This window comes from Periplaneta americana, chromosome 3 (assembly GCF_040183065.1).
Source record: "Periplaneta americana isolate PAMFEO1 chromosome 3, P.americana_PAMFEO1_priV1, whole genome shotgun sequence".
Taxonomy (NCBI): domain Eukaryota; kingdom Metazoa; phylum Arthropoda; class Insecta; order Blattodea; family Blattidae; genus Periplaneta; species Periplaneta americana.
The window spans coordinates 47,630,572-47,658,342 of NC_091119.1; the positions used below are offsets into that span (position 1 = coordinate 47,630,572).

At 35.2% G+C, this 27,771-nt stretch overlaps 1 protein-coding gene across 1 annotated transcript in view; it reads right to left on the reverse strand.

The window, feature by feature from the left end:
• The window catches only part of LOC138697018 (gustatory receptor for sugar taste 64f-like), a 38,570-nt gene continuing 10,799 nt past the window's right edge, over positions 1 to 27,771 (reverse strand). Inside the window, exons 5-9 of the mRNA XM_069822611.1 lie at positions 11,005 to 11,279; positions 9,340 to 9,494; positions 4,816 to 4,978; positions 979 to 1,068; positions 1 to 890 (exon numbers count right to left, since the gene is read on the reverse strand). Coding sequence (XP_069678712.1) covers positions 786 to 890; positions 979 to 1,068; positions 4,816 to 4,978; positions 9,340 to 9,494; positions 11,005 to 11,279 — 788 coding nt within the window. The 3' untranslated portion in view covers positions 1 to 785. The remainder of the gene's footprint in view (positions 891 to 978; positions 1,069 to 4,815; positions 4,979 to 9,339; positions 9,495 to 11,004; positions 11,280 to 27,771) is intronic.

Consider the following 27,771-nt stretch of genomic DNA (forward strand, 5'->3'; position numbering starts at 1 on the left):
AATACCTGACAATGCTCAACTTTACTGACAATGTTTAGAAAAGCATTTTCAGTCTTCACTCACTTTCTTAGGGACTTTTTTTTACCACTATAGTTAATGTGTTCTTGACTATAAATTCTGGCATTTTAAGCAACGTTTCTTCTATATTCGGAAGTATGTTTCCCTCTTTTTTGGAATACACACTAGTAAGCTTCTTCATTGTGAACTTATCCTTCTGCATTAAGCGGGTGAAGAGCTTTCCTCCAGTAGAGTCAACTGCTGGCTGTTGAGTGCAAAAACAACTGGAATCCTGCACTTTGGGTGTTTTTACGCTCAACGCCGTGTGCTTCAGGGTACTTAATTGTCACTTCGGTTATTTTTCTACTGAGACTGATGCATCTATGTGCGAAGTAGCCATTACAATGCTCAATTCATTTTCAGCCAAAATATGACAGTGTGTTTTTGCAATCAGCGATTCAATTATAAAGAATCTTTTTGTAGTCAAATCAGAATACGAAAATTCAGCTTTTTATTTGGATCCATACTAAATATTTATTTTGTTTAATTATTTTGACCACTAGTAAAAAAAAATAGCAGTGACATTTCCCGCACCATAAAGAAGGAATTGTTTCTAAACGTGAGGAACCTATAACGAGAAGGTATGTGTCATCTGTCATCTTCGTAGCACTCTTTGTAAGTTGCACCAGTAGTGGCGGAGTAATCAAGCTCCCATACGTCAGTGTATCTCGACGACTCTTGTAGACACTATCTAGTCGGGATTCTTTGAGATCTCATTCTGCTATTGGTTACTCCAGTTCCAGGCACAAAGCCGTGACGTTCTGAATTGTATCCTTCGAGGTGTTCCCAAACTGCACCAAAACGATCTCATAGGTGACAATGGTGCCAGCGAGCTGTAAGCAGAGCAGCAGATAAAAATATCACACTCAGTACTGAATCCGAACTCAGGCAGAATGAGATGTCTCATGAGGCATGACTCACGGTAAGCAACAGCGTCCGAGTCACGGGGAAGAAGTTGAGTCCCGTCAGCGCCACTGTGTCTGTGGTGGCCTGTGCTAGGAACCGGTGGACCTGCGGTGTAATTAAGTCAGCAATGAGGTGTTGCCTTAGCAGTAGCAATACTAGTACCGGTGGTTAATTTTAAAACTACACAATTGCTTTGCTCTTTCGGGGTACTTTCATGTAGCGTTTTTAGATAAGGTATGTTATTATTAAATAAATAAATAAAATAATAAATAAATAAAAATCAATTAATAAAATAAAATAAAATTAAATCAAATAATTCATTAAACAAGTAAATAAATAAGTAATTAAACAAGTAAATAAATAAATAAGTAAATAATAAATAAACAAGTAAATAAGTAAATAAAAAATAAAGAATAAAATAAATAAATAAAAATAACAAAAAATAAAATAAATTGAATAAATAAATAAAATTAATAAATAAATTAAATAATGAAATAAATTAAATGAAAGAAATTAAATTACATAAATTGAATAAATTAAATTGCATTAATAAAATAAAATAAATTAAAATAAATTCTATAAAATAAATAAAATAAAATAAATTAAATTAAATTAAATAAATAATATGAAATAAAACAAATAAATTATTTAATAGATAAATAAATAAATAAATAAATTTAAGGTAGATCACGTACTGTCATTGATCTGTTCGCAAAACATGACGGCATATCTTTCAATAGAAAAGGTGAAGTTTGGCTTTTACCAACACCTTAACACTATTTATCACATAGCATTTGCTGGAAATGTGTTCTGCCTGCAACCAGGCATGAGTAACACCACCTTAGATGGTCGTGAAAATGATAAAAAAAAATTCTATTTTTTTTCTACTCTCATTTTGAAAAGCGGGTCATCCTGAACAAGAATACATAGTAAAAAATACAATATATGAACACTGTTGAAAATTGACCAAATTGTGTATTGTATTCTCAAGAATATGTAGGCCTATAATGTATATGCCTCCATATGCGAATTCACCAAGAAATTTAAAATAAATATATGAAATATTTAGATATTAAACCTGGGGGTAATATGTTGAGGGCATCGACGTCAATCGTGTTAAACATGCAAAAAGACAAATGGAGAATCCACTAAGAATGACAGAATAGAAAAAAAAAGAAACAAAAAAAGGAAGAGAGAACATGAGGAGAGCCAGTAGAATGAAGAAAATAGTCCTGGAATGTTTTAAAACGGGGAGTGTGTTACACAAACGTGCAGTTTTCCGCAATCTAAGAGTATTTTTCTTTCATCTTTAGGTATACATAACATGTGAACTTTTAAACCTAGAAGTCTGAACTTTGCACACTCTTTTATGACTATACTATAATGCTGAAACTCTAGAATTTTTAATGTAGCTTAAAAATTGTGCTGGTTTATAAAAATTTTTTGTTGGATTAGTATTAATTTTTTAGTAATAACAATTTAAACAATTATTAAATTGTAATATAAAATATGACATAAAATAATTGAAAAAATCCTTCAATATCTTAGTTTATTAGGCTAATGGATTAATATAAATAAAAAACATTAGGTCATATTTACAATTGTAACGTGACTAGCGCTTTCGCCGTGTGTGGCATGATCAAGTCTAAAAGAGTAACATATATCAATATTATGAATATAAAAACATGAACAGTGTGCAAATATAATACGACCTTGAGAAATATATGACGAAGATTATAAAAGCATTGGTTAGAAACAATGTTATATAGCTGACTGCACAAACACAGAATTACGAGCAAATCCAATTATTTGGATGTACAATTATTTAAAAGATAGGTTTCAATATTTTGAATGTAAGTAATGAAAATTCTCACAAAGTCAGTGTATTAAAATTGCCAGATAGCATACGTTAAAATATGTCAGTAATTTTCCTGAAGCAATGGCTCTACTAGCACTTCTTTACAGTAATGGGAGCTGGTGTTGAGAAAGGACCAAGAACACAGAATTGTAGCATATGAAATGAAGTTCTTAAGATATGTTGAAAGTTGTACACTAATGGATGAGAAGAGAAATGACGACACAAGAAAAAAATTAAGTATAGGAAATTTAATTGGAGCAATATAAATCGAACCGCTATGTCTATGATTCGTAACAATCACTTGAGATATAGTAAGGAATCATCAAAATTTATCACCAAGGTAATTAGAGCATATGAAGGGTTCAGAGCCATAGTGGACCAAGCGCCATATATTAAAAGCAGAGAAAGCAAGAGTTAAAATTAAGTGAATACCATAATTTAATGAAACATAATAGCAAGTAATATAAAGTATGCACATTACAACTAAATGATATGTCAATTTTCATTAAACTATGTTATTCACTTAACTTTAACCCTTGCTTTCTCCGATTTTAATAAATGGCGCTTGGCCCACTATGGCTCTGAACCCTTCATATGATGCAAGTCTTTAGATACTTGTATTACATGCTCTCAACAACGACACTCTATCACAGATGGCTTTATGGTTTGAATCTAATGGTTTCTTCTTAATTAAGAAAAAACTATCAACATAACTTTCAGCCTAAATTATCTAATAGGCTAAATAAGGACGACAGACTCAGCTACACAACATTTCTAGGACTTTTTATAGACTCCAGTTTAACATGGGATAAGCACATCGAATACATATGCACAAAGGTATCAAGAGTTTTATATTTCTTAAAGAAGTTAACGACTTGCGTTTCTCAAAATTATTTAAGATGTGCCTACTTTTCTTTCTTTCAGTCGATAATCCGATATACCCTAATTTTCTGGGGAAATGGAACCAAAATTGGAAGCGTCTTGATTTTACAAAAGAAAGGCATTATAATTTTATGTAAATCAAACTATCTGGAACATTGTCGGCTACTTTTCAGACAATCATGGATTTTAACAATCATAAATTTGTATATATATATATATATATATATATATATATATATATATATATATATATAGAAATTAGAAATAGTGAACAAATTAATATTCCATATTGTAGATTACACAAGAGCAACACAAACATTTTAATTATGGGGATGAAATTATATAATAAGCTCCCAAGTCAATATTATAAATTACCAATCAATAGCTTCAAAACTAGATTTTACAATTGGTTATTAAATAATCCTTCTTAATCTGTTGCTGAGTTTTTCAACACAAATTTGCATGAAATTGTATTTTAATAAATAAGTTTAATTGCAATTTAGTTAGTTTTCTTTAATTTAAAATTTCAAATTATTTCATGTTTTCATTGTAGGCTATTATTTAAATTTTACTGTTTTTATTAGTGTTTTTTTTAAATGTATTTATATGTTTTTCAGTGTATTCTGACGAAGCCTAAAACTGTATGTCTAATGGCCAAATAAATTGAATTGAATTGAATTGTAAGAAGCCGGATTCAACGCCAATGGCACTTTCTTGACTGATGTTTCGTGAACAGTGGACCACAATCTAGTATATACAGTCGCGAAGCTCAATACGTAGTAAATGTGCAAACATTAGGTAGTTGCTCACCACTAGGATCGCTAATATCTCCTCATTATAGGCAATGCAAAATAGTACCGTCACAGTCTATTGTTCCTAGCACCCTCAAAACTCAAGCTTCGTGACTGTATATCAGCTTTGTCAGACACAGCCTAAACGGAGCGGAGCGCTCCACTATAACTCGTTGCGTGCCCCGGTGCTTCCACAGACATAAGCAAGTTCACGCTCCGACTGGACGTCTCTAGCACCACAACCGGTTTCGGAGCTTACAACTCTGACACTACTGCTGTATATAGTAGACTGTGAGTGTACCAAATTCTGTGTGCACTGACCTCTATGTCGTAGGCCTCAGTAGGCACGAAGTACAGCAGCTGCTTGGGGATCTGGCTCTGCTCGTACACCGTGGACATGAAGAGGGCCATCGCCACGGTGCGCATTGCTAGGTACCCGAACGAGTAGTAGAAGTACACGGTCGCTACGGCGCTCCTCGTCGTTCTGAGGTGCAATAATTAATATCGTCACCAAGTATGAATTTCTTAAGAATAAAATTAAACAATATAAATAAACTGTGATGCAGCATCCTGTACTACAGGGACATCATTTTATTTTTACTTCAATTTTTATTGTACCTGAGTTTTTGAATGTACTTCACTCCCACCCCTTCTACTAATGACGTTCAACCGTCCTCCACACAGATCCAAGACCGCATATACAGTCATAGTAGCCTTACGGTCAGAGTAAACAGTACGTTCCAAAAACATGTTCGCGTTTTCCAGTGACAAAATAACTTTCAATATTGAATCATTTTCGCACAGGTACTGTCGTCCATTTGCCTACGTCGCATTCCGGTTTCCCCCACCTCCTTATATTCGCCTCTCTGTAAAGACTAGTAGCTGGACTGTCTTAGCTCTTTTCTGAGAACATTAATTTCTGTTAGGAATTGGACGTCTACGTAATATTATACCGATACAATTGTTTAAAGTAACTTAAATAAAAGGACCTCGTTAAGTAATTAATTATCACGTGATTTCCTCCCTTTCTACGACCCTGCGACATAACCACTTGGACAGACAGTAGATAGCATGTCTGAGTAATTTTATCTTTTCGGATCGGGCAGAAGTGAAGATTGAATTTACAGTACGTAAGGTACTCTTTTATAGAGTAGGTACAGAATTATTTCAACATGAGTTTCTGATATGAAGTACGAACCTGGTAATTGGAATTACGTACAATAGTCTACAGTGCGATAATGTGTACATTAGAACTGAAGCCTGTATCGAAATGAACAGCCACCATTTTCAAAATGTGTTTAAATATCCATATTATGATTATTTTTCAATTTAACTTCATTCTCTATAGTGTACGCTAATGTGCTGTAGATAGTATAATATACACAGCATAATGAATACGTCCGCATGGACAGCTCAGTTCGTGAGTAAAAACACTTATTGTTAATACTGTACTGTATTTTGATTAAACAAAAACCTAATGAAAATTATCAAACTCAAAAGCGTGATATTGCCTAGTTTACGTAAATTGATGAAATATATTTCTTTCCTCCTATACCTTGTCAAGTGAATTGTTTCTATAATTTACGCCAGTATCATCGAACTCCAGTCGTGGAAGAGGGTAGCAAATGGTGTTTCTGATTGTCAATCGTTGATCCAAAGGTATAGCCAAGTTAATATTAGAAATGTTAGTAAAAATAAAATGATGTCCCTGTATATTGAGGGGCAGGCAGATGCAGCGCTGTGTGATATCTGTTTGGTAACTTAAAACTATATTAATATACTTATTCTTTGTTTTTTTTTTAGTCATAGCCTATTATGATAGAATGCTGGAAGATGGACTGATAAATCCGTGATTCATAAAAATCGGTCCTCTCTTTAAAATTTATGGCAAATATAATTAATCTCCAAGGTGCATGTATATCCGCTTAATGGCCAAACCATGGATAAATTATCTCATAGATAACATTTATCAAATGATAATTGTTTGTGTTTCTACAAAATAAAAAGTTAAATTTATCCTTATATAGTTATCTGTGGATAAGTTAGTTCCAAAATCTGCCAGTAGAGGACTAATACAAGGCTGTTCTTGAAATTGAACAGTTTATTGAATTAAAGGCTGATTAGTGTAAATAGCTTTGTTTGAATTTATTGGTGTTAAATTGTATTAATAAGTGATAATTTTCTAGTAAGTTAATATTCAAATTAAAATCATGTAGGGAATTATTTCATAAATTAAATTCAATCACTTTTTATATGGGCCTGATTACATATGTTTTCAGAGTCATTTGAGTGCATCCTAATGTGTCTATGACATTTGGTCATGAAATTTATTAAGGATGATCTTAGCTTCATGTCATGTGGGGATTGTAACATATTTATTGGTCGTACTAGGAATTAAAATGAAATTCTTTTTATGATTCTGTTGTTTTGTAAATTTGTAAACCATTCCCAATTATAATATTTGAAAGATCAATTTGCTCCTTAAACCATAAAGTTGTCAGTATGCGGGAAATTGGCTTAGACCTTCTACATTTTAGGGTAATATTAGGTTCAATTCTTTCTAAAATGTTGAGGACTGTGGTTTTTGATAAACGGTATCTTCCAAAAAAAGTTTGAATATAATTCGAAGGGGTTAGGGGAGAGTCGGGTAGTATCGGACATCGGGTAGTATCGGACAGCGCGTTTCTTTCATCTACCACCATACAGTATGGTAGTACCTGAATGACATGGTTACGTTCCTCTATGCGACATCACAGAAACGTAACCATGTCAATCAGGTACTATCATCGTGTGGTAGATGAAAGAATCTCACTGTCCGATATTACCCGATGTCCGATACTACACGACTCTCCCCTACATATAAAATACACACACACACACACACACACACACACACATAAATGTATATGTAACATATAATTGGGACTACATAACTAGCCCAACAATTTAGAATTAAATCATAAAATGAAATGATTACATTTCTTATCTTTCTCGGAATATTTTTGACTTAACATTTTTTTACTTGGTTATTTAACGACCGTATAGGTCAGTTTCTATCTGATCCTTTTCCAATTCACTGCGGGCTAAAGCAGGGAGATGCACTATCACCTTTACTTTTTAACTTCGCTTTAGAATATGCCATTAGGAAAGTTCAGGATAACAGGCAGGGTTTGGAATTGAACGGGCTACATCAGCTTCTTGTCTATGCAGATGACGTGAATATGTTAGGAGAAAATACACAAACGGTTAGGGAAAACACGGAAATTTTACTTGAAGCAAGTAAAGCGATCGGTTTGGAAGTAAATCCCGAAAAGACAAAGTATATGATTATGTCTCGTGACGGGAATATTGTACGAAATGGAAATATAAATATTGGAGATTTATCCTTCGAAGAGGTGGAAAAATTCAAATATCTTGGAGCAACAGTAACAAATGTAAATGACACTCGGGAGGAAATTAAACGCAGAATAAATATGGGAAATGCGTGTTATTATTCGGTTGAGAAGCTCTTATCATCCAGTCTGCTGTCCAAAAATCTGAAAGTTAGAATTTATAAAACAGTTATATTACCGGTTCTTCTATATGACTGTGAAACTTGGACTCTCACTCTGAGAGAGGAACATAGGTTAAGGGTGTTTGAGAATAAGGTGCTTAGGAAAATATTTGGGGCTAAGCGGGATGAAGTTACAGGAGAATGGAGAAAGTTACACAACACAGAACTGCACGCATTGTATTCTTCACCTGACATAATTAGGAACTTGAAATCCAGACGTTTGAGATGGGCAGGGCATGTAGCACGTATGGGCGAATCCAGAAATGCATATAGAGTGTTAGTTGGGAGACCGGAGGGAAAAAGACCTTTAGGGAGGCCGAGACGTAGATGGGAGGATAATATTAAAATGGATTTGAGGGAGGTGGGGTATGATGATAGAGACTGGCTTAATCTTGCACAGGATAGGGACCGATGGCGGGCTTATGTGAGGGCGGCAATGAACCTTCGGGTTCCTTAAAAGCCATTTGTAAGTAAGTAAGTAAGTATCAACTACGAGTTTATTTAGCGTCGATGAGATTGGTGATATCGAGATGATATTTGGCGAGATGAGGCCGAGGATTCGCCATAGATTACCTGACATTTGCCTTACGGTTGGGGAAGACCTCGGAAAAAACCCAACCAGGTAATTAGCTCAAGCGGGGATCGAACCCGCGCCCGAGCGCAACTCCGGATCGGTAGGCAAGCGCCTTAGCTGACTGAGCTACACCGGTGGGTCTTAACAATTATTCTTTCAAGTATTTGTGTAAGGTCTTCAAAAGATCTAAGATAATACACGGAAAAAACAAACACAACATTAACATGGTGCCTTGGCTAACAGCTGTTTCATATCCGCCATGTCGAATATTTGTTCTTACATAAATAGATGTACAACCATCTATGAGTGGATAATTTATCCAATGATTTAGCACGGGATAAAGTTATCTTGAGTTTCTGGAAACATTTTACAGTAATTTTAATATTTATCAATGGAATGGAAATTATCCAGAGTTGTAGAAACCGATCATTAGAGAAATTACTTGAATTTTAATGGATTGAACGTAGCTATGTATTTTAAGTTGTTATTACAATAACAATGTATGGTAATGATTTATTGTCCAAAATAACATGTAGAGACTATTTTGTCAACCGTGTATTGAAAGACAATAGCATAGCTGCCGATAGTGAAAATTGATCTTAGCGGCAAAGACATAAAACGTACTTACTATAAAATTTGTGTTTTCTATACTACCTTTACATGAGTAAATTTAACTGAAACAGTGGTTCTTAGAGTGTATCTTTTCTTTAAGACTTACTTCATAGTGTTGAGCAGTTGCTGGCAGATGTAAAAGAGATTGGTTCCGAAACAAAGGAGTGTGACACCGGAGACGCAGGAGTCGAGACGCCGTGTGAGGTGTGCCAGGTGGTTGAAATCCTCGCGCGCTGCACGCCAGAAAGACTCGGGCATCGCCTGCAACCAACCATCAACTGTTAATCTGCAAGACACGTTGCAGTGTCGTGTTCTTACCACATCAAGGGAGACCTACTTCAAAAGTCTAAAAAATACTCATCATTTAGAGACGAATTCACTTACGCCCATGCTTATTCCGTCTCATAAAAATTGAGACAACATAGATACCTTCACTAGTCAACACAATTAAATACGAACGTTTTAAAAGCTTTCTTTTCCTGTGTCAAACAATTTAAGACCAAGCGCGGAAAAAAATGACAACACAAAGTGTCTTATTCTACACGTGAGGACAAATAAAAATCGATATACTAGTTGGTCAGTTCATAATTCGTGTAATACACTATCGTTACATAGCAAATTAATCATTTGGGTACTTAGTTCATAAGAATTCAACTGTTTTTGTTTCTACGTGTTCGTATGGAACAAAGAAAATATTAAACAGCCCAAGGAATATCCCATGGAATTGGAGCCCTGACCGTGGTATTGTACAATCGCACAAGAAAATATTAGTAAATAATAAGTTTGTAAAGTAAAAAATGAAATTTACTTAACATACTGCTTCACCTACCGTTTCACTCCCCTCCAAATCTATTCCTGCTGTCTTCCATCATGCATTCATCTTGCTATAACTTTTTTCCTTCATAGTTCCATTCATATGTACGTATACATCATACCACTTATCTTTATGTAATCAATTTGCAAATTTGTTCACTTCTCATTTCTTTCATTGCTCTGCATTATTTCCCTCTTCCTTTCGCCCACACAGTCACACATTGTCAGTCAGTCACATAGTCTGTCAGTCAGTCACTCAGTGTGTCAGTAAGTCATTCAGTCAGTCAGTAAGTCATTCAGTCAGTCAGTAAGTAACTCAGTAAGTCAGTCACTCAGTCTGTCAGTAAATCATTCAGTCACTCAGTAAGTCATTCAGTCAGTTAGTAAGTCGCTCAGTAAGTCAGTCACTCAGTCTGTCAGTAAATCATTCAGTCAGTCAGTAAGTCATTCAGTCAGTCAGTAAGTCAGTCTGTCAGTCATTCAGTCAGTCAGTACGTCATTCAGTCAGTCACTCACTCACTCAGTCAGTCAGTAAGTCATTCAGACAGTCAGTAAGTCACTCAATAAGTCAGTCACTCAGTCAGTCAGTCAGTCAGTAAGTCACTCAGTCTGTCAGTCACTCAGTCAGTAACTCAGTCAGCAACTCAGTCACTCACTCGCTCAGTCAGTCAGTAACTCAGTCAGTCACTCAGTCAGTAGTCAGTTGCTCAGTCTGTCAGTTACTCAGTCAGTCAGTCACTCAGTCAGTCTGTCTGTCAGTCAGTCAGTCTGTCAGTCACTCAGTCACTCAGTCAGTCACTCAGTCTGTCAATCACTCAGTCAGTCTGTCTGTCTGTCTGTCTGTCTGTCTGTCTGTCTGTCAGTCAGTCATTCAAATCTATTCTAACTTCCCTTATGTCCACCGATTCATCCATTCATTTATCCATCCATCCCATTCAGTCAGTCAGTCAAATGTTACCTTGCGCCCCGCGTGCCGTAGGGTATTGTTGAGCTGCCTGAACCGGCTGGCCAGTGCGACGCTGATCAGCATCATGAACAGGTCCGCGAAGTTCCAGCAGAAGGTGCCCGCTACGTTGGACAGCGTGGCGAACACCGCAGCGGCAGTGCTGTACGGCACCACGTCGAACACATGCTTGTGGTTCTGCTTGTAGTAGCGCCGTGTTAAGTCTTCGGAGTCCGTCGCGCACTGCGCCGCGATGTTCCACGACGACACGTTGGCCAGCAGGTTCTCCACTGCGACAGCACGCATTGTATGAATACTAGCATATACAGTCACGAAGCTTGAATTGATCAGGTTGCTAGGAGCAATACACTGTGCAGGTACTATTTCGCATTGTCTGTAATGAGGCGACAGTAGCGATCCTAGTGGTCAGCAACTATCTATGGATGCATATTTATTACATACTGAGCTTCGTGACTATATATATTAGACTGTGGTACTACTGTACTCTATCCAGATGCCACATCTGTACCCCATTCTGTATTTCACTTGTGATGGACAGGAATGGTGTGTATGGGGAAGCCGATATTTTCAGAAAAAGGAATCGGATTTAAAATTATGAAAATCTTCAGTGGCCGCTGTCAATGACTCGTCCATTTTTAACCTGATGAATTGAACTATTGAACGTATTATTACTAAGTATAATGTGGATATTTCTCCTAACATAATCACTGGGTAAAGGTACTGAACATTTTTTTAAATTTTAAATATAATCTTACTTACTTACTGGCTTTTAAGGAACCCGGAGGTTCATTGCCGCCCTCACATAAGCCCGCCATTGGTCCCTATCCTGAGCAAGATTAATCCAGTCTCTACCATCATATCCCACCTTCCTCAAATCCATTTCAATATTATCTTCCCATCTACGTCTCGGCCTCCCCAAAGGTCTTTTTCCCTCCGGCATCCCAACTAACACTCTATATGCATTTCTGGATTCGCCCATACGTGCTACATGTCCTGCCCATCTCAAACGTCTGGATTTTATGTTCCTAATTATGTCAGGTGAATTACACAATGCGTGCAGCTATGCATTGTGTTACTTTCTCCATTCTCCTGTAACTTCATCCCTCTTAGCCCCAGATATTTTTCTAAGAACCTTATTCTCATACACCCTTAATCTCTGTTCCTCTCTCAAAGTGAGAGTCCAAGTTTCACAACCATACAGAACAACAGGTAATATAACTGTTTTATAAATTATAACTTTCACATTTTTTGACAGAAGACTAGATGACAAAAGCTTCTCAACCGAATAATAACAGGCATTTCCCATATTTATTCTGCGTTTAATTTCCTCCCGAGTGTCATTTACATTTGTTACTGTTGCTCCAAGATATGTGAATTTTTCCACCTCTTCGAAGGATAAATCTCCACTTTTTATATTTCCATTTCGTACAATATTCTGGTCACGAGATATAATCATATACTATTATTTTCGGGATTTACTTCCAACCCTATCGCTTTACTTGCTTCAACTAAAATTTCCGCGTTTTCCCTAATCGTTTGTGGATTTTCTCCTAACATATTCACGTCATCCGCATAAACAAGAAGCTGATGTAAACCTTTCAATTCCAAACCCTCTGTGTTTTCCTGAACTTTCCTAATGGCATATTCTAGATCAAAGTTAAAAAGTAAAGGTGATAGTGCATCTCCCTGCTTTAGCCCGCAGTGAATTGGAAAAGCATCAGATAGAAACTGGCCTATACGGACTCTGCTGTAAGTTTCAGTAAGACACATTTTAATTAATCGAACTAGTTTCTTGGGAAAAAATATAATCTATGAACTTAATTCAATGAAAAGTGTACGATATAGTCACAATTTTACATTGCAAATCCTAATGTAGTTCTCCTGTCTGTGAAGTACAGTACGATTATTTAGTTCTGACGTCGCCGGCGATGTGCGCCTGAGACAGGCAAATCCATTTAGTTACGCCAAGGGGTGTTTGGGTTCGTCACTAGCTTGCCTTCGGAGCGATCGGATGTCATGCGTGCGGTAGAGCACATGTTTCTAGTACAATTAAGTTGTACTGCATTTCTTTACCAATCGCTCACCCTTATCTCTACTTCGGAACTCTCTTCACTACTCCCATTACTTCCCCTCTTTCGCGTCGCCGAGCTGTCAGAACGAAATAATAGGTATGTGTCTCAAAATGGTGTGACGTCACAGCACATATTGATCTTTATGCAGAAACAGTCAACTTTATCCAAGGTCTGAATGTATTGTTTGCTGCATTTAATTGTCTACTATTCTGGTATCTAAACAAAGCGGTGGTTTTATAACAGTGGTTGCCGAACACAAAGATGGTGACGTAATAGAAATGGAAATCCGCGCACCACTATCGCAGAGAGAGAAGTGGAGTGGGTGTCTCCTTAGATAATGCAGTGAATGACAGTGCAGAGACGGGCTGAGACCAAAAGAAAAACAATATAATATTCTTCTACTTAATAGCTACGATACATGCACTTTATTCGTCTTAACTTCCCCCCCATGAATTTTTTTTTATTATTTATAAAACAAAATATATTTTCTTATTCATCATGAAAGAAAACGCGTACTTTACATCAGCAGACTTTCCAAATTAGGGGACGTACCAAGCTCATCATGAAGTTAGAAATGACACTACATCACTCGAAAAAACGCTGATGCATTTTACCCCCATTAAGCCATTTGATTTCAGTATAAAAAGTTGTATCTTGGTGTTCGTTTTCTATGTTCACCAAAGTTTTCGAAATTTGCTGTTTCAGAATTGATGATTTAGTTTTTCGATGCTATGGATATCCACATTCGTAACATGTTCCATATTTTACAATGTTATAATATTTGTTGGTAAATGATCCAATGCATATATATTTTACATCTTCACATAGCTTATTTCCATATTCCCTAATTTTTTGGGGCGACTAACTAAACCTTTCCTTTCTTCAGTCCTTCCAGGAGCCCCAGTTGTTACTACTGATATCAGTTTTCCTGAGATTATTATAATACAACGGAAAATAAATTACGAAAATGAAATTTGTAGTCATAAGCGTAACATCATTGAATATATGTATGCCTTCTTCCTAAAGATCCCACGCACCCCGGAGCCGTGTCTATAAGGCTACCATTTTGAATAATAATAATAATAATAATAATAATAATAATAATAATAATAATAATAATAATAATAATACTTTTTGTTTGTTTGTTTGTTTGTTTGTTTCTTTCTTTCTTTCTTTACCTTAGTTTAACCTCTCCATTTTAGGTTCATTTATACGACCCAAGTCACACGGGCCTTACTGTACAGGGCCGCGACCTGTCGGGAGAGGAATTAATCTATTGGATCACATACTGTACATACTTTTTTGACCACACAAGGACATGGAGGGCCTCCCCGGATGAGGGATCAGCTCAATGCCAGGGCCACCTCCGATACAACACAAACATTTAAGACATTACACAGCATTCACTCACACATATTAAAGGATTAAGGGAAGGATCGCCGTCCATGGCCGGACTTTCAAGAGGTACAATCCCGGAATTTGCCTGGAAATAACTGAGGAAACCATGAAAACCTCAGTTAGGATTGCCGGCCCCTGAGATCGAACCCCGGACCTCCCGAATGCAAGGCTAGCCCTCTACTCCGCCGCTTGGCCGCTCGGTATAATAATAATAATAATAATAATAATAATAATAATAATAATAATAATAATAATAATGTGATAAATTTGAAGTAAAAAATTAGTAGGCCTACTGAAAAAAAGTTTCTGTGACATATGAACTACATTCAATTCTTCCGTCCACATCTGTGGAGTAACGTTTAGCGCGTCTGGCTGCGAAACCAGGTTGCCCGGGTTCGAGTACCGGTCGGGGCAAGTTACCTGGTTGAGGTTTTTTTCCGGGGTTTTCCCTCAACCCAATATGAGCAAATGCTGGATAACTTTCGGTGCTGGACTCCAGACTCATTTTACCGGCATTATCATCTCATTCAGTCGCTAAATAACCTAAGATGTTGATAAAGCTTCGTAAAATAACCTACTAATAAAGAAACATTCCATGCAAGCCGGGGCCGTGTCTATGAGGCTACCATTATCGAATAATTAATAATAATAATAATAATAATAATACTAATAATAATAATAATAATAATAATATAAATATGAAGTAGAAAAAATTTGTAGGCCTACTGAATAAAGTTTCTGTGACTTATGAACTACATTAAATTCTTCCCTCCAGAAGAAATCTTTTGAAATCACTACTGTCCCCGAAATTTCAGTGATAAACCTGAGATACAAATTAAATTTACTTTAAATATTGTTTTAAGTGATCGTGCTTCATTTAATTTAGGATGCTTCCTGTTATTATTATTATTATTATTATTATTATTATTATTATTATTATTATTATTATTAATTTATTAGTCTATTAATTGTATTTTTTATTAATTGTGTTTATTATTAATTGCCACTATTGAGTGTAATTAATGTTATCACTGCCACCGGGTATATACCCATTTGCAGTGTGAATAAATACACATACATACATACATACATACATACATTCATGCATTACATACATACCTTAACCACTGCACCATCGATGGTTTGAGATGAGGTTTCGGCACATATTAACCACAAGAATATCTAGTATTACTTACAAAATTTATGAATAAGTTCAATTATTTTCATCGGTTATTTAACGACTTTGTATCAACTGTGAGGATGTAGGGTAAAGTTGCTTAATCCCGTGATACCCCTAATCTCGTGATACTTTTTTAAAAACTATGTCAGTCAAAGCTTTGTCTTTCGATCATAGCGCCAGACATATTTCTCGAAAGAGTGCCTACTTTTGAGACATCGGTGAACTTCATAGCAAAATACCCAATCCCGTGATAGTCAAGGAAAAAAAAACGTATCACGGAATTAGGGGTATCACGGCATTAGGCAACTTTACTCTATAGCGCGGTGAAAATGGTGATAGCGAGATGATATTTTGACAGGATGAAGAAGATTCGCCTGGATTCTATCTGATATCATAGTTCTGAAAATCTAAGCACGTGAACAGTCCAAGCGGGATTCAAACTACGCCCGACCACATCCTCATATCAGGAGACCAGCTTCTTACCTCGCAGCTACACCAATAGTTGAGGTTTATTTACAAAATAATTAATACTGATACTATAATACTACTAGTTCTACTACTACTTCTGCTACCTCTGTTTACAAGCAATAGTTTGCATTGAGGTAGGTACTAGAAATTCACTCCCTGGTCATGGTGTCAGCATAACGCTGTTACTGCTGATGACAAGATACATGATTTACAGAGACTCGAAGTCGCTTCTAGTGCTTTTGTTGTAGCAAATATTACCAAATTATCTGTAGGATTATATAACCTATTTTGTACAAAACCTCTATAGTGTTGGCATCTACGACCACAATTTCATATGTCCGCTATCTAGCGACGTCTAAATAAGTTCAAAAGATTTATGTTTGTGTGTCTTCAGTCAATGAAAGCTTAATCCTTTTTTATAAAATAGCAACATTTAAGTTTCTGAAGCTCTTTTACTGCTGAACGTGTCTGACCGTCACCTGCCGGCCAGAAAAGTAACTATGACATTCTTTCCGACTTGTTCGGACGTTCTGCTGTGTGAGTTTCCTGTGCCCTTCATTTCGTGTATAATTCTTTATTAATCCGATATTTTCTTGTGTTTTATCGCTGGACAGTAACTGTAAATACGTGTATATGTGGTTTGTTCAGTGTTACGTTCATAAACGGAGTTTGTAGGTTTGAACACTTAAAATGTTGAAGTACTTTTTTAATTTCGACTCCAGAAGCCATATTGTCGTAGTCATATGTTTGATGTTTCTTGGCTAGAAGCGCAGCGTTTACTGAATTTGAGTATTGTGATGGGTGGCATTAAGACTGAAACTTTTTAGGAATGGTTTGACGATTCTATTATGGTGAGTGTTAATATTTGCATTAACTTTGTACCTGTATGAAATGAGTGCTTTTAATTCAATTAGTAGACAAAGTATCAGTGTTAGCATGCAATACTTTCCCACTACCATGTCTGAAAGCTTTGACGTCGACGCCATTTTTAGTAATATCCATAATTCACTTGCTCCATTAAATCGTTTGCAGTAATGAGTCATAAAATTTGTTTCTCCGAGAAGATGGAACGGTACACCTGTGTTTAATTGTTAATGTACTGGTGACAAAGATTGTAATGAATACTAAGGAAAATGATAGGGATGAAGTTTACTACGTGAGTCTTAAATCGACATGAGTCCTTATTGCACGCACTTACCTGCAGTTTCATATTGTAACCGGTTTTTTTTTTTTTTTCGTAAGTAGTTATCATGTAAGCAACGATTGTAACGCTATACCGCCACATGGGATTCTACATACAGATCGTTCATTTCAAAACTTCCCAGTCTAAATAACTATATAATTTAAATAGGATTTTATTAAACACAAACACCTCAATTTAGATATTAAGGGAGAAGTTTAAAATAAGTCTTAATCCCATATTAGTTTTCACCCCCTTACCCCCAGCCACTCCAACTTTGATATTTCAAGTGGCACCCCATCTTGTGATACTTAAATTTAAAAAAGTATTCAATTTTTTACACACCTCATTCATTTGTTTCCGTATCGTTTGTTTTCTATCGTCGCCCGGCAACTGGATTGTTGTTATTGTCAGTTGATTGTAGGATGAAAACACAGTTTAGTGCAAATATTAAATTATATTCTCGTACATATATGAAGCTAAACTCTGATAATTTTGTATTCTCGTACACATACGAGGCTAAATTCTGATAATTTTGTATTCTCATACACATATAGAGCTCAATTATGATACACATCTACTGTGAATTTGTATGAAGCTAAACTCAGATAATGTTGTATCTTCGTACACATGAAACTGAACGCAATTGTTACATTAATCTGAATTACACAGTTTTTTGATTACGTCAATCACACTTCTTCTTAATTAAACAATTTATATTTCTGTGGGAAATGGAAACATTATTGACACGTACTTGAGCCTTTATTACATTTTTAATTTCATTGAAATTTCTCCATGTGTTTTCGTGAGCAGGATTACTTCATGCATATTACTTCGTTTGAGACAGTCAGTTTTTTTTTATGTCTGTTTGCAAATGCTAGGTTTTCAAAAATACGTTCTACTTTACATTTATCTTTATTTAAAAACTGCGTAAGTCTGATTTTTTACTATTACGCGATCAAGAAACTTTTAAAATCATGATAATGTTATGAAATTCTCCACAACTTGAATAAGAGATTCTCTTTTTATTTGGATCACTATTGTTGAAATTGTAAGCTTCAATTCTTCGTCATTGTCCGGATTATCCCTTCAGAGAGTATGATTCAAGAAATTCTATGAGAACTAAACACATGCATTGAGATCAAGTGGATATGGTAGCAAGAACAAATTATATATACAGTATTGGATCGAACCCTGACCTTTTGAAGACGCGTTATCTCAAAATTAATACCCCTTTCTTAGAGAAAAGGAAGAGAGTCTTTTGCAAGTAAACCGCTATAATGAAAGATACTGAATGTATCGGTGAACCTTGTGCCATCTTTGGTCCTTTACGTATAATATACAGTGCAACTCCACAAATAGACTCTCACTCTCGTATACTTCACGATACAACGCACCCTGTCCCGCGCTGCACGCCCAGTTGAACCAGCGAATAGGGATTATAAAGAATGGACACTTCCACTGCCATCGTGATCTAATACAGGCCGTAAGGCAGACCACGTGACTCGCTTAACAGCTGATTGCGAAGGGCGGTCTTTCAACCATATCTATTAGTTGCAGTACACGAAAAATAACATGTATTTCTCTGAAATGCAGTGTAATTGCGTCAGTAAAATTTTAAACAGTGATTGTGAGACACTTGAGACACAATTCACCTGCAACGTAAGGTATAATATTATTTTTGGTGTAAAAATTACGTTGTTGCAGGCAAATTTCGTATGTGTAATACCTGCCTTTATTTCGATTAAACATTGCGCCCTTATGTGGTTAAGTGAATTTTTGGTGTTATAAACAGTAAGTATGTGTAATAATATACACGTGAAAGTGAAACATTGACTGGGATGTAAAGTAAATTATGATTATGCCTAAGTGCAGCGTTACTGATGTTACTCTTGTCTAATCCATTATTGTTAGTTTACCGTATTTGTTTTATTAAATTTAAATTATTGCGCCCTTCTTATGTGTGAATAATCTACATTATAAATAATACGACGTTTGATAATATACACAATTTGAACTAAAGCGAGATACATATTAGTATATTGTGAAAAATTATACCTTATAGTTTTCATTACTGTTACAGTATCTAGTATTGTAATTAATTGAAATAAAGCACGCTCACTTCATTACGAAATTCTTGCACATTCATTTAAGCACGTTTCAACAATTTTCAGTTGCATCGCACGCATATTTTGATGTGTTGAAAATCTAGGTTATCTTTACTCTATCAGTACTTGCCTTATTTCTATATTCGCAATTATGCATCATAATTAAGCATAACGTATAACTTGTAAATGCAATTTGTCTACACTTCAATTGTATTTATTCGTTTCATACGGTACTCCAGTCTGATTAGTTTAATATGTTACCAGGCCTAAACTAGCGCTGAGGTAGTTCCCTTCGTATTCATATACCTTGCATATACTAATTAGTTCGGTTAGTTCAGGCTTTTATTATGCCTTGTTTAGAGGATTAAATGCATCTCCACAAAAAATAAATTCATCTGTTTTCAGTTCAGAAATTATCGGAACTATACCTCAGCGCTAGTAAGTAATATAACCGTATGTACATTTCATAGCAGGGAGTGTGATGAATTTTCTACCTTTAAGTAAGGAAGATAACCGTGTTCTGAAGTTTATCCTAAATATATTCTTCTTTATTAAATCTCAAAATAGCTTTAGTTCTCAACTTAAAATGTTGACGCAAATAGGTTATGTTAACATGCTGAATTCTCTTCACATAAAAATAACAGTTTTATAATCCTGCCACATTATACAACAAATAAATGGAACTTATGCACTCATTACATTGAATAACAATTTAATTGTTTTAATTATTTGTTCCCTACTATACTGGGTCGTATTTAATTCTGTTTATCTAACCTACCAGATGAAGTAACACACAACCGTACGTACCTACACTAATTTCATAGGAGGGACTGTGGTAAATTTTCTACCTACAAGTAAGGAAGAGAGATGTGCTAAATTAAAATCACAATATAAATAATTCTTCTTTATTAAATCTCAAAATAGCTTCCATTCAAAACTTAAAATTTTGATGCAAACAGGTTATGTTAACATGTAAAACTCCGTTCACAATAAAATAACACAGTTTTGTAATTATCTCTGCAACATATTATGCAGTAAGATGTGAACGTATCTTATACACACATTACACTAAATAAAATTGAGCACCGACACGCATTAAAGTAATATATTTCACTCAGCTCCGTGTACTCAAACAGAAAAGCCCGACCCATCGAGTGACGTCACACATCCTGCATTACGGCCTGGTCTAGATCACGATGGCAGTGACAATTCGCGTTGGTACCTTTGATGTAGCCGGACTGATTTCAATGACCTTCAAGCCAGCTACAGCGTCAGATTCTGCTTTCTCCCTAGAGTTGGCGCTGACATCACACCAGCTAGCAGTCGACACAGCGGAAATATAACATATACAATTAATACATCTAGGTACATTATGTACTCAAATAAAATAAATTGGATCCATAAAATAATAAATCCTTCATTAACTGCAATGTTTAGACTCTAGAGTTCCTTTATAATGAGAGTTGAGACGTTGACCCCAACAACAATTAAAATATGTAATGATTTGATAGCACTGAAAATGGAAAAACAAAACTCTTACGAGAAGTAAAACCATATACCTATATTATATTATTATACAAATATTAAACGAATTCGATACTTAATTTTATAATGTATTATATCTGAAAAATAATATATTAATATTACAACTAGTTTGTCACTGAGAAATAAGGAAAAGCTGTTAACTTTAATTTATTTGAAGCAAAGCGTTACTGGATTATGCAATAAGGTAGGCGATGTTTGGATCCTGTGCCTTAACTCTATTCTCAATTAATTATCTTAGCGTATGCTCGATTACACTAACCTCTAGCTCTTGAAAGTGGAACTAGCCGTGGCGCACAGAGAAACAAAACACAGGAAAATTCGCTCAGTGTCCATTCTTTATAATCCCTATTCGCTGGTTGAACCAGTGTAGTAGTGTGCAGATACTCGTACACGTTGGTAGCATGGCAGGGAACAGAAAATGTGTACTTATGTTGAAGCAGAAGTTACAAATAATATTGGAACGTTTTAAAAAAAGGTGAATCAATCAGAGCCATCGCTCAAGAATTTGACATTTCGATCAGAACAGTGTATGGGATAAAACAAAATTCATCTAAATACGAGGCATTCTGTAGTGACTATAAGAAGCTTTGTTATTATCAGTTGATTGTAGGATAAAAACACAGCTTATTTTCTTAATTTCCTAAATTTCATCAATAAGGGTGATTTATGTTCCTTCTTGAAGAGTATACACCATTTTAAAATAATTTAATACACAAGCACAACTATTACATTAAATGCACAATAAGGTTTTGTAGCTTTATTCTCTTCAGCTCTAACCAACAATAATCCAAGTTGCCAGGCGACGATAGAAAAGATGCGAAAACAAATGAATGAGGTGTATAAATAATTGAATGCTCTATCATGTTTAAGTATAAAAACATAGGGGTGCCATTTGAAATTTCAAAGTGGTGGTGGCTGGGGGTGGGAGGTGAAATCTAAAATGCAATTAAGCCTTGTTTAAGACTAACTCCTCATTATCGAAATTTACGTGTTTCTTTGTTGAAATTGAATTCAATTTAAATAACTAGTTATTTAGAGTGGAATGTTTTGAAATGAAAGCCCTGTATGTAGATATATTTAGAGAGTTTTTCCTCCAGAACTTTGTTTTATGTTTCAAATGTATCACGTATACTATACTTAATCATGAAGTTGTTTTGTTATATATTTTGCATATACTATAATATATTATTTAAAATTATGTACGTTAATTATTTATGTTTCGGTCCGCACGCCATAAAAACATTGTACAGCCCTTATGTTTACCAATGTCCGCAGTACTCCGTAGAAAGACAGAGTTCGTACCTCGTCTCGCACACGTACCATTGCTGTGTCTATTTGTGGAGTTCCACTGTATTATTTTGCACTCTGCTGGCCGTTTTTCGTCAGTCGAGTGAATTTAACTAATAAATGCCCCATAGTCTTGATGCCAGACTATTTCTATCATTAATTGCAGCAACAGACGTGGCAAACATAGTCTACCAGCGTATGAAAACATATTATAATCTAATCTTTACATTTCCGTCACAATAAAAATACTGTTTTCCTTCAGTTATTGTAATGTAAACATTATAAACATAATATATTTGCTGTAAACTTGATAGTAGACCGCAAGAAGACATTACTTAAGAACACGTTAACAATAGATATTGTATTAAATTGTACGTTCGCTAAGAGAAAATCCAGGGGGTGGGGCTGAATGCAGAAGGCTACATAAGTTACTGCTGTTTCTTTCCTTCCTTCCGCACAGAGGTAAACGCTACATAGTTGCCGGTTCTGTAACGACTTGGAGTGCACGTAGTTTGCATTATCTGTTTAGTTATCTCAGCATACATTAAAACTAGTGAAATATGTGGCGACCATGAGAGTCTGTTGAGAGTGAACAACATAGTGATGACAATATTAATAATAAAATGGTAATGTTCGTACTTCTCCTGTTGGAAGAGATCATTCATTAGAGAAACAAGCTGCACATATTATAAAAAATGTATAGTTATTTTTCACTGAAGAAATGTGATTGACCAATTGCTAAAACTGTTCCAAGATCATTAGTGAAGAAAATAATTTCTATCAATATAACATAGTTTAACACCCCTAAAAAGAAAACTCCTATTGTATTACAAACAGTTACGAAATTCAAGAAATGTGATGATTTCGGACGTGATATAATACGACGCACCATTTGCGAATGTTACAACAACCATATATCCCCGACATTGGACATCATTTTAAGTGCAGTGCAAGAAAAACCACAAAGCACAGATTGCGAATTGCTGTATTGGTAAAAAAAATATATTATATGTCTCAGTTGTTATAGGTTAGTCTATACTATTTTCAAATTTGTGAAATTCACAAATTTATTACGTTAACTGTATAAAAGAATAAAACTATTATTATATGACGGAAATAAATATACTGAATATATAATAATAATAATAATAATAATAATAATAATAATAATAATAATAATAATAATAATAATAATAATAATAATAATAATAATTAGGCTTCGTATTTCAGTTACCTATAAACTGGAATGAGGTTGCCTGATTCGAAGTATATGTGACGTCACAGCGCAGGTACAGGTACGTTCATATACAAAATAGTTACGCATCGTTTGCCCTCTTCCTCTTGAAAGTCAAAACCGGGACGCAGTCATAGTGAGTAGTCTTATCGATCACTGCTCTTACTAGTCGTATTATTTAAATAACTACATCTTTGTGGCTGATTGAAGGTTCATTGCAGAGGTAAAATGCCTTAGGTAAGACGCTCAAGCGTGTAAAATTGCAGGGCATAGTTGAGGATATTTGAACTAATATTTTCACTGCAAATATGGACAACATTACATATAAATTGTGTAAAATAAACGTAAACGTGAAAAAAAAAATAGTTCACTGAAAGACACTGACATACGAAAAGGCACAGAAAGTGTGTTGAATGTAATCCAAAAGAACCAGTATCATTAAAATCTGAAAATTATGAAGATAACTCGACGTTTAGCATGGATTTGTGTAGCCTACCATGATGTTCAGTGATAACATCCCAATTAAATTAAATAACCTACATTTTAGGGAATTGCTAGAGAATTACATAGAACATTAGTGGGTTTTCAGTGACGAGCGACGTATAATATTCTGATGAAACACGAAAAAATATCAGACAATAGGAATATCTTGTACTGCATCATGCACCAATACCGTCATGTGGCATTGAAATAATTTCTTACAATATAAAATCGTTTCAAGTTCTGTAACTTGCGAATGCGCGTTATTATTCACTGCAAAGATCACGACGAAAATGAACGTCACTGCTCAAGCATGTTTATTAGTATAGCTTCAGAATGTCGGCAGTTGACTGTACTCCACGAACACGCAGCGACGACCTGTTTGTTTATATCCTTATCCGTTGCATTACCTGTGTTCGGCGTACTATATACCCACTGTGTCTTTAACTTCATTCAGTCTTTCGGTAGCTGGAATACGAAGCATAATAATAATAATAATAATAATAATAATAATAATAATAATAATAATAATAATAATAATAATAATAATAATAATAATAACAATAATAATAGGATAACAAAAATAACAAATGTTATTAGTGAAAATAAACATAGATCGTAAGTCGGATGTTTAAGTGACACTCTAGTAGATGTTGCAACGCTGCTTCCTTAGACGCGTGTGTAAAAACCACTGCTTCGGCAGATTACTCACCTATTGGAGCCTTTCCCCTGGCTTTTCTCCGAGCGAACGTTCAATATGTTCAAAAGACACTTGTTTAGGCGTTAGACGCGTTTATCTACTGATCCAGAGCTGCACTCGGACATGGGTTCGATTTCCACTTGAACTGGTTACTTGGTTGGGTTTTTCCTTCGTTTTCCCAACTAAGAAGAAGAATGCCAGGTAATTACTGGCAATCATCTTGTCAAATATCATAGTCTATCTCCAATTACATCGTTGCTAAATAACCCAGTAGTTGATATAGCGTCGTTAAATATGACTGAACAGTTGCGTTCATAGTTTACTTAGTAAAAAGAAAAAAAAACATTAAAGTTCTGGAATATGTTGCCGTCTTACTTACTTAAAAATGGCTTTTAAGGAATCCGAAGGTTCATTGCTGCCCTCACATAAGTCCGCCATCGATCCCTATCCTGTGTAAGATTAACCCAGTCTCTATCATCATATTCCCTCAATCCATTTTAATATTATCCTCCCATCTACGCCTCGGCCTCCCCACATTTTAATTAATCGAACTAGTTTGTTGGGAATACCAAATTCAATAAGAATATTATATAAAACTTCTCCTGTATTGCAAATGTTAATAGCAAAAACAATCTCTCCTCCTTTGTAACGTGGCGACATAATTCTAAACAGAAAACAAGCAAGATTTTATTTCTCTTAATACATTGTAAACAGTACCGTCCTATTTGATAGCAGTTGGTAGAAATGCTCTTTGCCTGCGTATAAAACTCACGACTGTATTTTAAGAGCTTGTCGGGTGAGATAGTGTAGGCAAAGGGAAATATAGACTTTCTCTGTTTCCTAGAAATTAATTTTTATATCAAGAATTTTGGAACAGTTATAGTGAACCACTTAAGCCGTTTTAATACGAATTTGGTCTACGGTAAAATAATTATTATTTCTTCATTAGGCCTATTTGTATTGTATTTTTGGTCCAGAGAAAGAACTTATATTTTACGGAAACAGTAGCCTTTTATTCACTGATTTATAAGACTACAGTTGATCAGTATAGCTTAGCCAGAATTTTTTTAACGCTGTTTTGTTGCTATTTTCATCTGATTTCAAAGCTTCTCAAGTCGTATTTTACTTAATCTAGGGATTGAAGGACCTGTCGTTGTTACAAAAAATATACTTGTTAACTCTAAAGGAAACCATTGATTTGAGTGCAATCCATGAATCGAAAGTTAGCCTTATTTGGGTGAATATTAAATGACTGAATTTATGTAAATAGTTTGGATAATACCACTGATCACATAAATAACAGATTGGCCATTCGTATGTTATGATTTGGCAACATATAAAAGAAAATAACCACCAGGATCAATAATTTTTTTTGGCAACGACAGCTAGATGGCAGTGCTGCTGCTGCAAAGTATTACGGGTGGGGCCAGGAAAGCGGCCTGCCTGCGGTGTCGCTTGCGGGAATCGTCTATCCGTAAGCTTCCGCTTTCTATACTATACTCTGTAGAGTTTTAATTTTAAAAGTTTAGCAGCAGTAAAGACTTTTGTTTTTGAAACACTAACTTCCTGTGAAACACGTCTTAGAGATTTATTAGGAGAGCGTGTAAATGATACATTGATTTCATCAATTTTTTCTCCCGTCAATACTCTTCATTTTCGCTTAGGAATTGTAGCATTTATCGACCCTGTTGTCCTTGATTTGTTAACAAGACGTCTAACAGCTTCTCTACCTGAATTGGAGCACCCGGATATTTCACTTCAAATTGCCTACGCACCTCTCTACATGACTCTGTGTTTACATATGCATCATACATAAAAACTCTTTGTTCAAGCGTGAATTTTGCGTTTTGCATTGTTAACAAATTTTACACATACGTTGAATATTTATGCAACTATGTCAAGAAACTGCACTGTACGTGTTAAATACTGCAACATCTGGCTCACAACTGATAACTTGTCGACCGTGATGTCCTTGATTGTCGAGCGTGTCTCAACAACTGCGCGCACAAAGCGGCGTATCAGTACATGCCGCTTTCCTGGCCTCACCCGTAGGCGAACGCTCTGTACTTCATGCAATTCCATCAGAGTTATAACGCGACTTCTTTTGCAGTCACTAGATGACAGCATAGCAAAACTGGTAAAAGTTGTCTTGAAAGTCCGTTAGGTTGATCAATGTGTTACGTGTGATCAGGGGTATACTTCAAGAGGATTAACTATTATAATACTAATATATTTCCAAACATAATAAAGGAAATTAATTCTTGTTAAACATATGAGAAAGTATGAGTCAATTTTTCACTCGAAATTATTCAAATTAACTTTACAGGGAGTTATTCCTGAAAGCTTAATTTGCAAGTATGAGTCAAATTTATGAAACATGAATTTTAATTGAACTCGACAGTGGGCTCTTAACCCGAGAGAAGACGCATACGCGTTACAACATGAGGCGCATGCGATAAAAAAGACCGCGCTACTGAATATCTGTTATTAAGCTCAACTTATTGATTTTTGCGTGAACATTTTGTCTCGTGATATTATTTTTATTTTAAACACTAGCCGTACCCGTGCGCTCCGCTGCACCTGTTAGAAATAAATATAAAGTAATTACATAATTAAAATAGGACGTTTGATTCAGGGAACATTCGTGTTTGATAGAAGAATAAATCGTTTAATATGTTACTTAATTTAAATTGTATTTAAATAATTAAAATGCGATCATTTCTATCCAGAGAGCACTCATTTGGTGCAATGACAATTCCTTTAACATGTTTCCTATTTGTTATTACATGCAATCATAGTTTAATGAAGATTGACATATCATTTATTTTTAATGTGTAAACTTTATATTACTTGCTATATTATGTTTCCATTGAATTATGGTAATAACTTAATTTTAACCATTGTTTTCTACGTCTTCAGTAAATGGCGCTTGGCCCACTATGGTTCTGAACCCTTCAAATATCTTAAATAGTGATACAGCATATATACTGGTATTTAATTATATTTCATTCTTTCGAAAATGTAAGAATTCACGATCTCCTATGTACCATTGCCATGGAATGAATAAATGTGTTTTTTTTCCTACTCAAAAATGCTATATTTTACACAT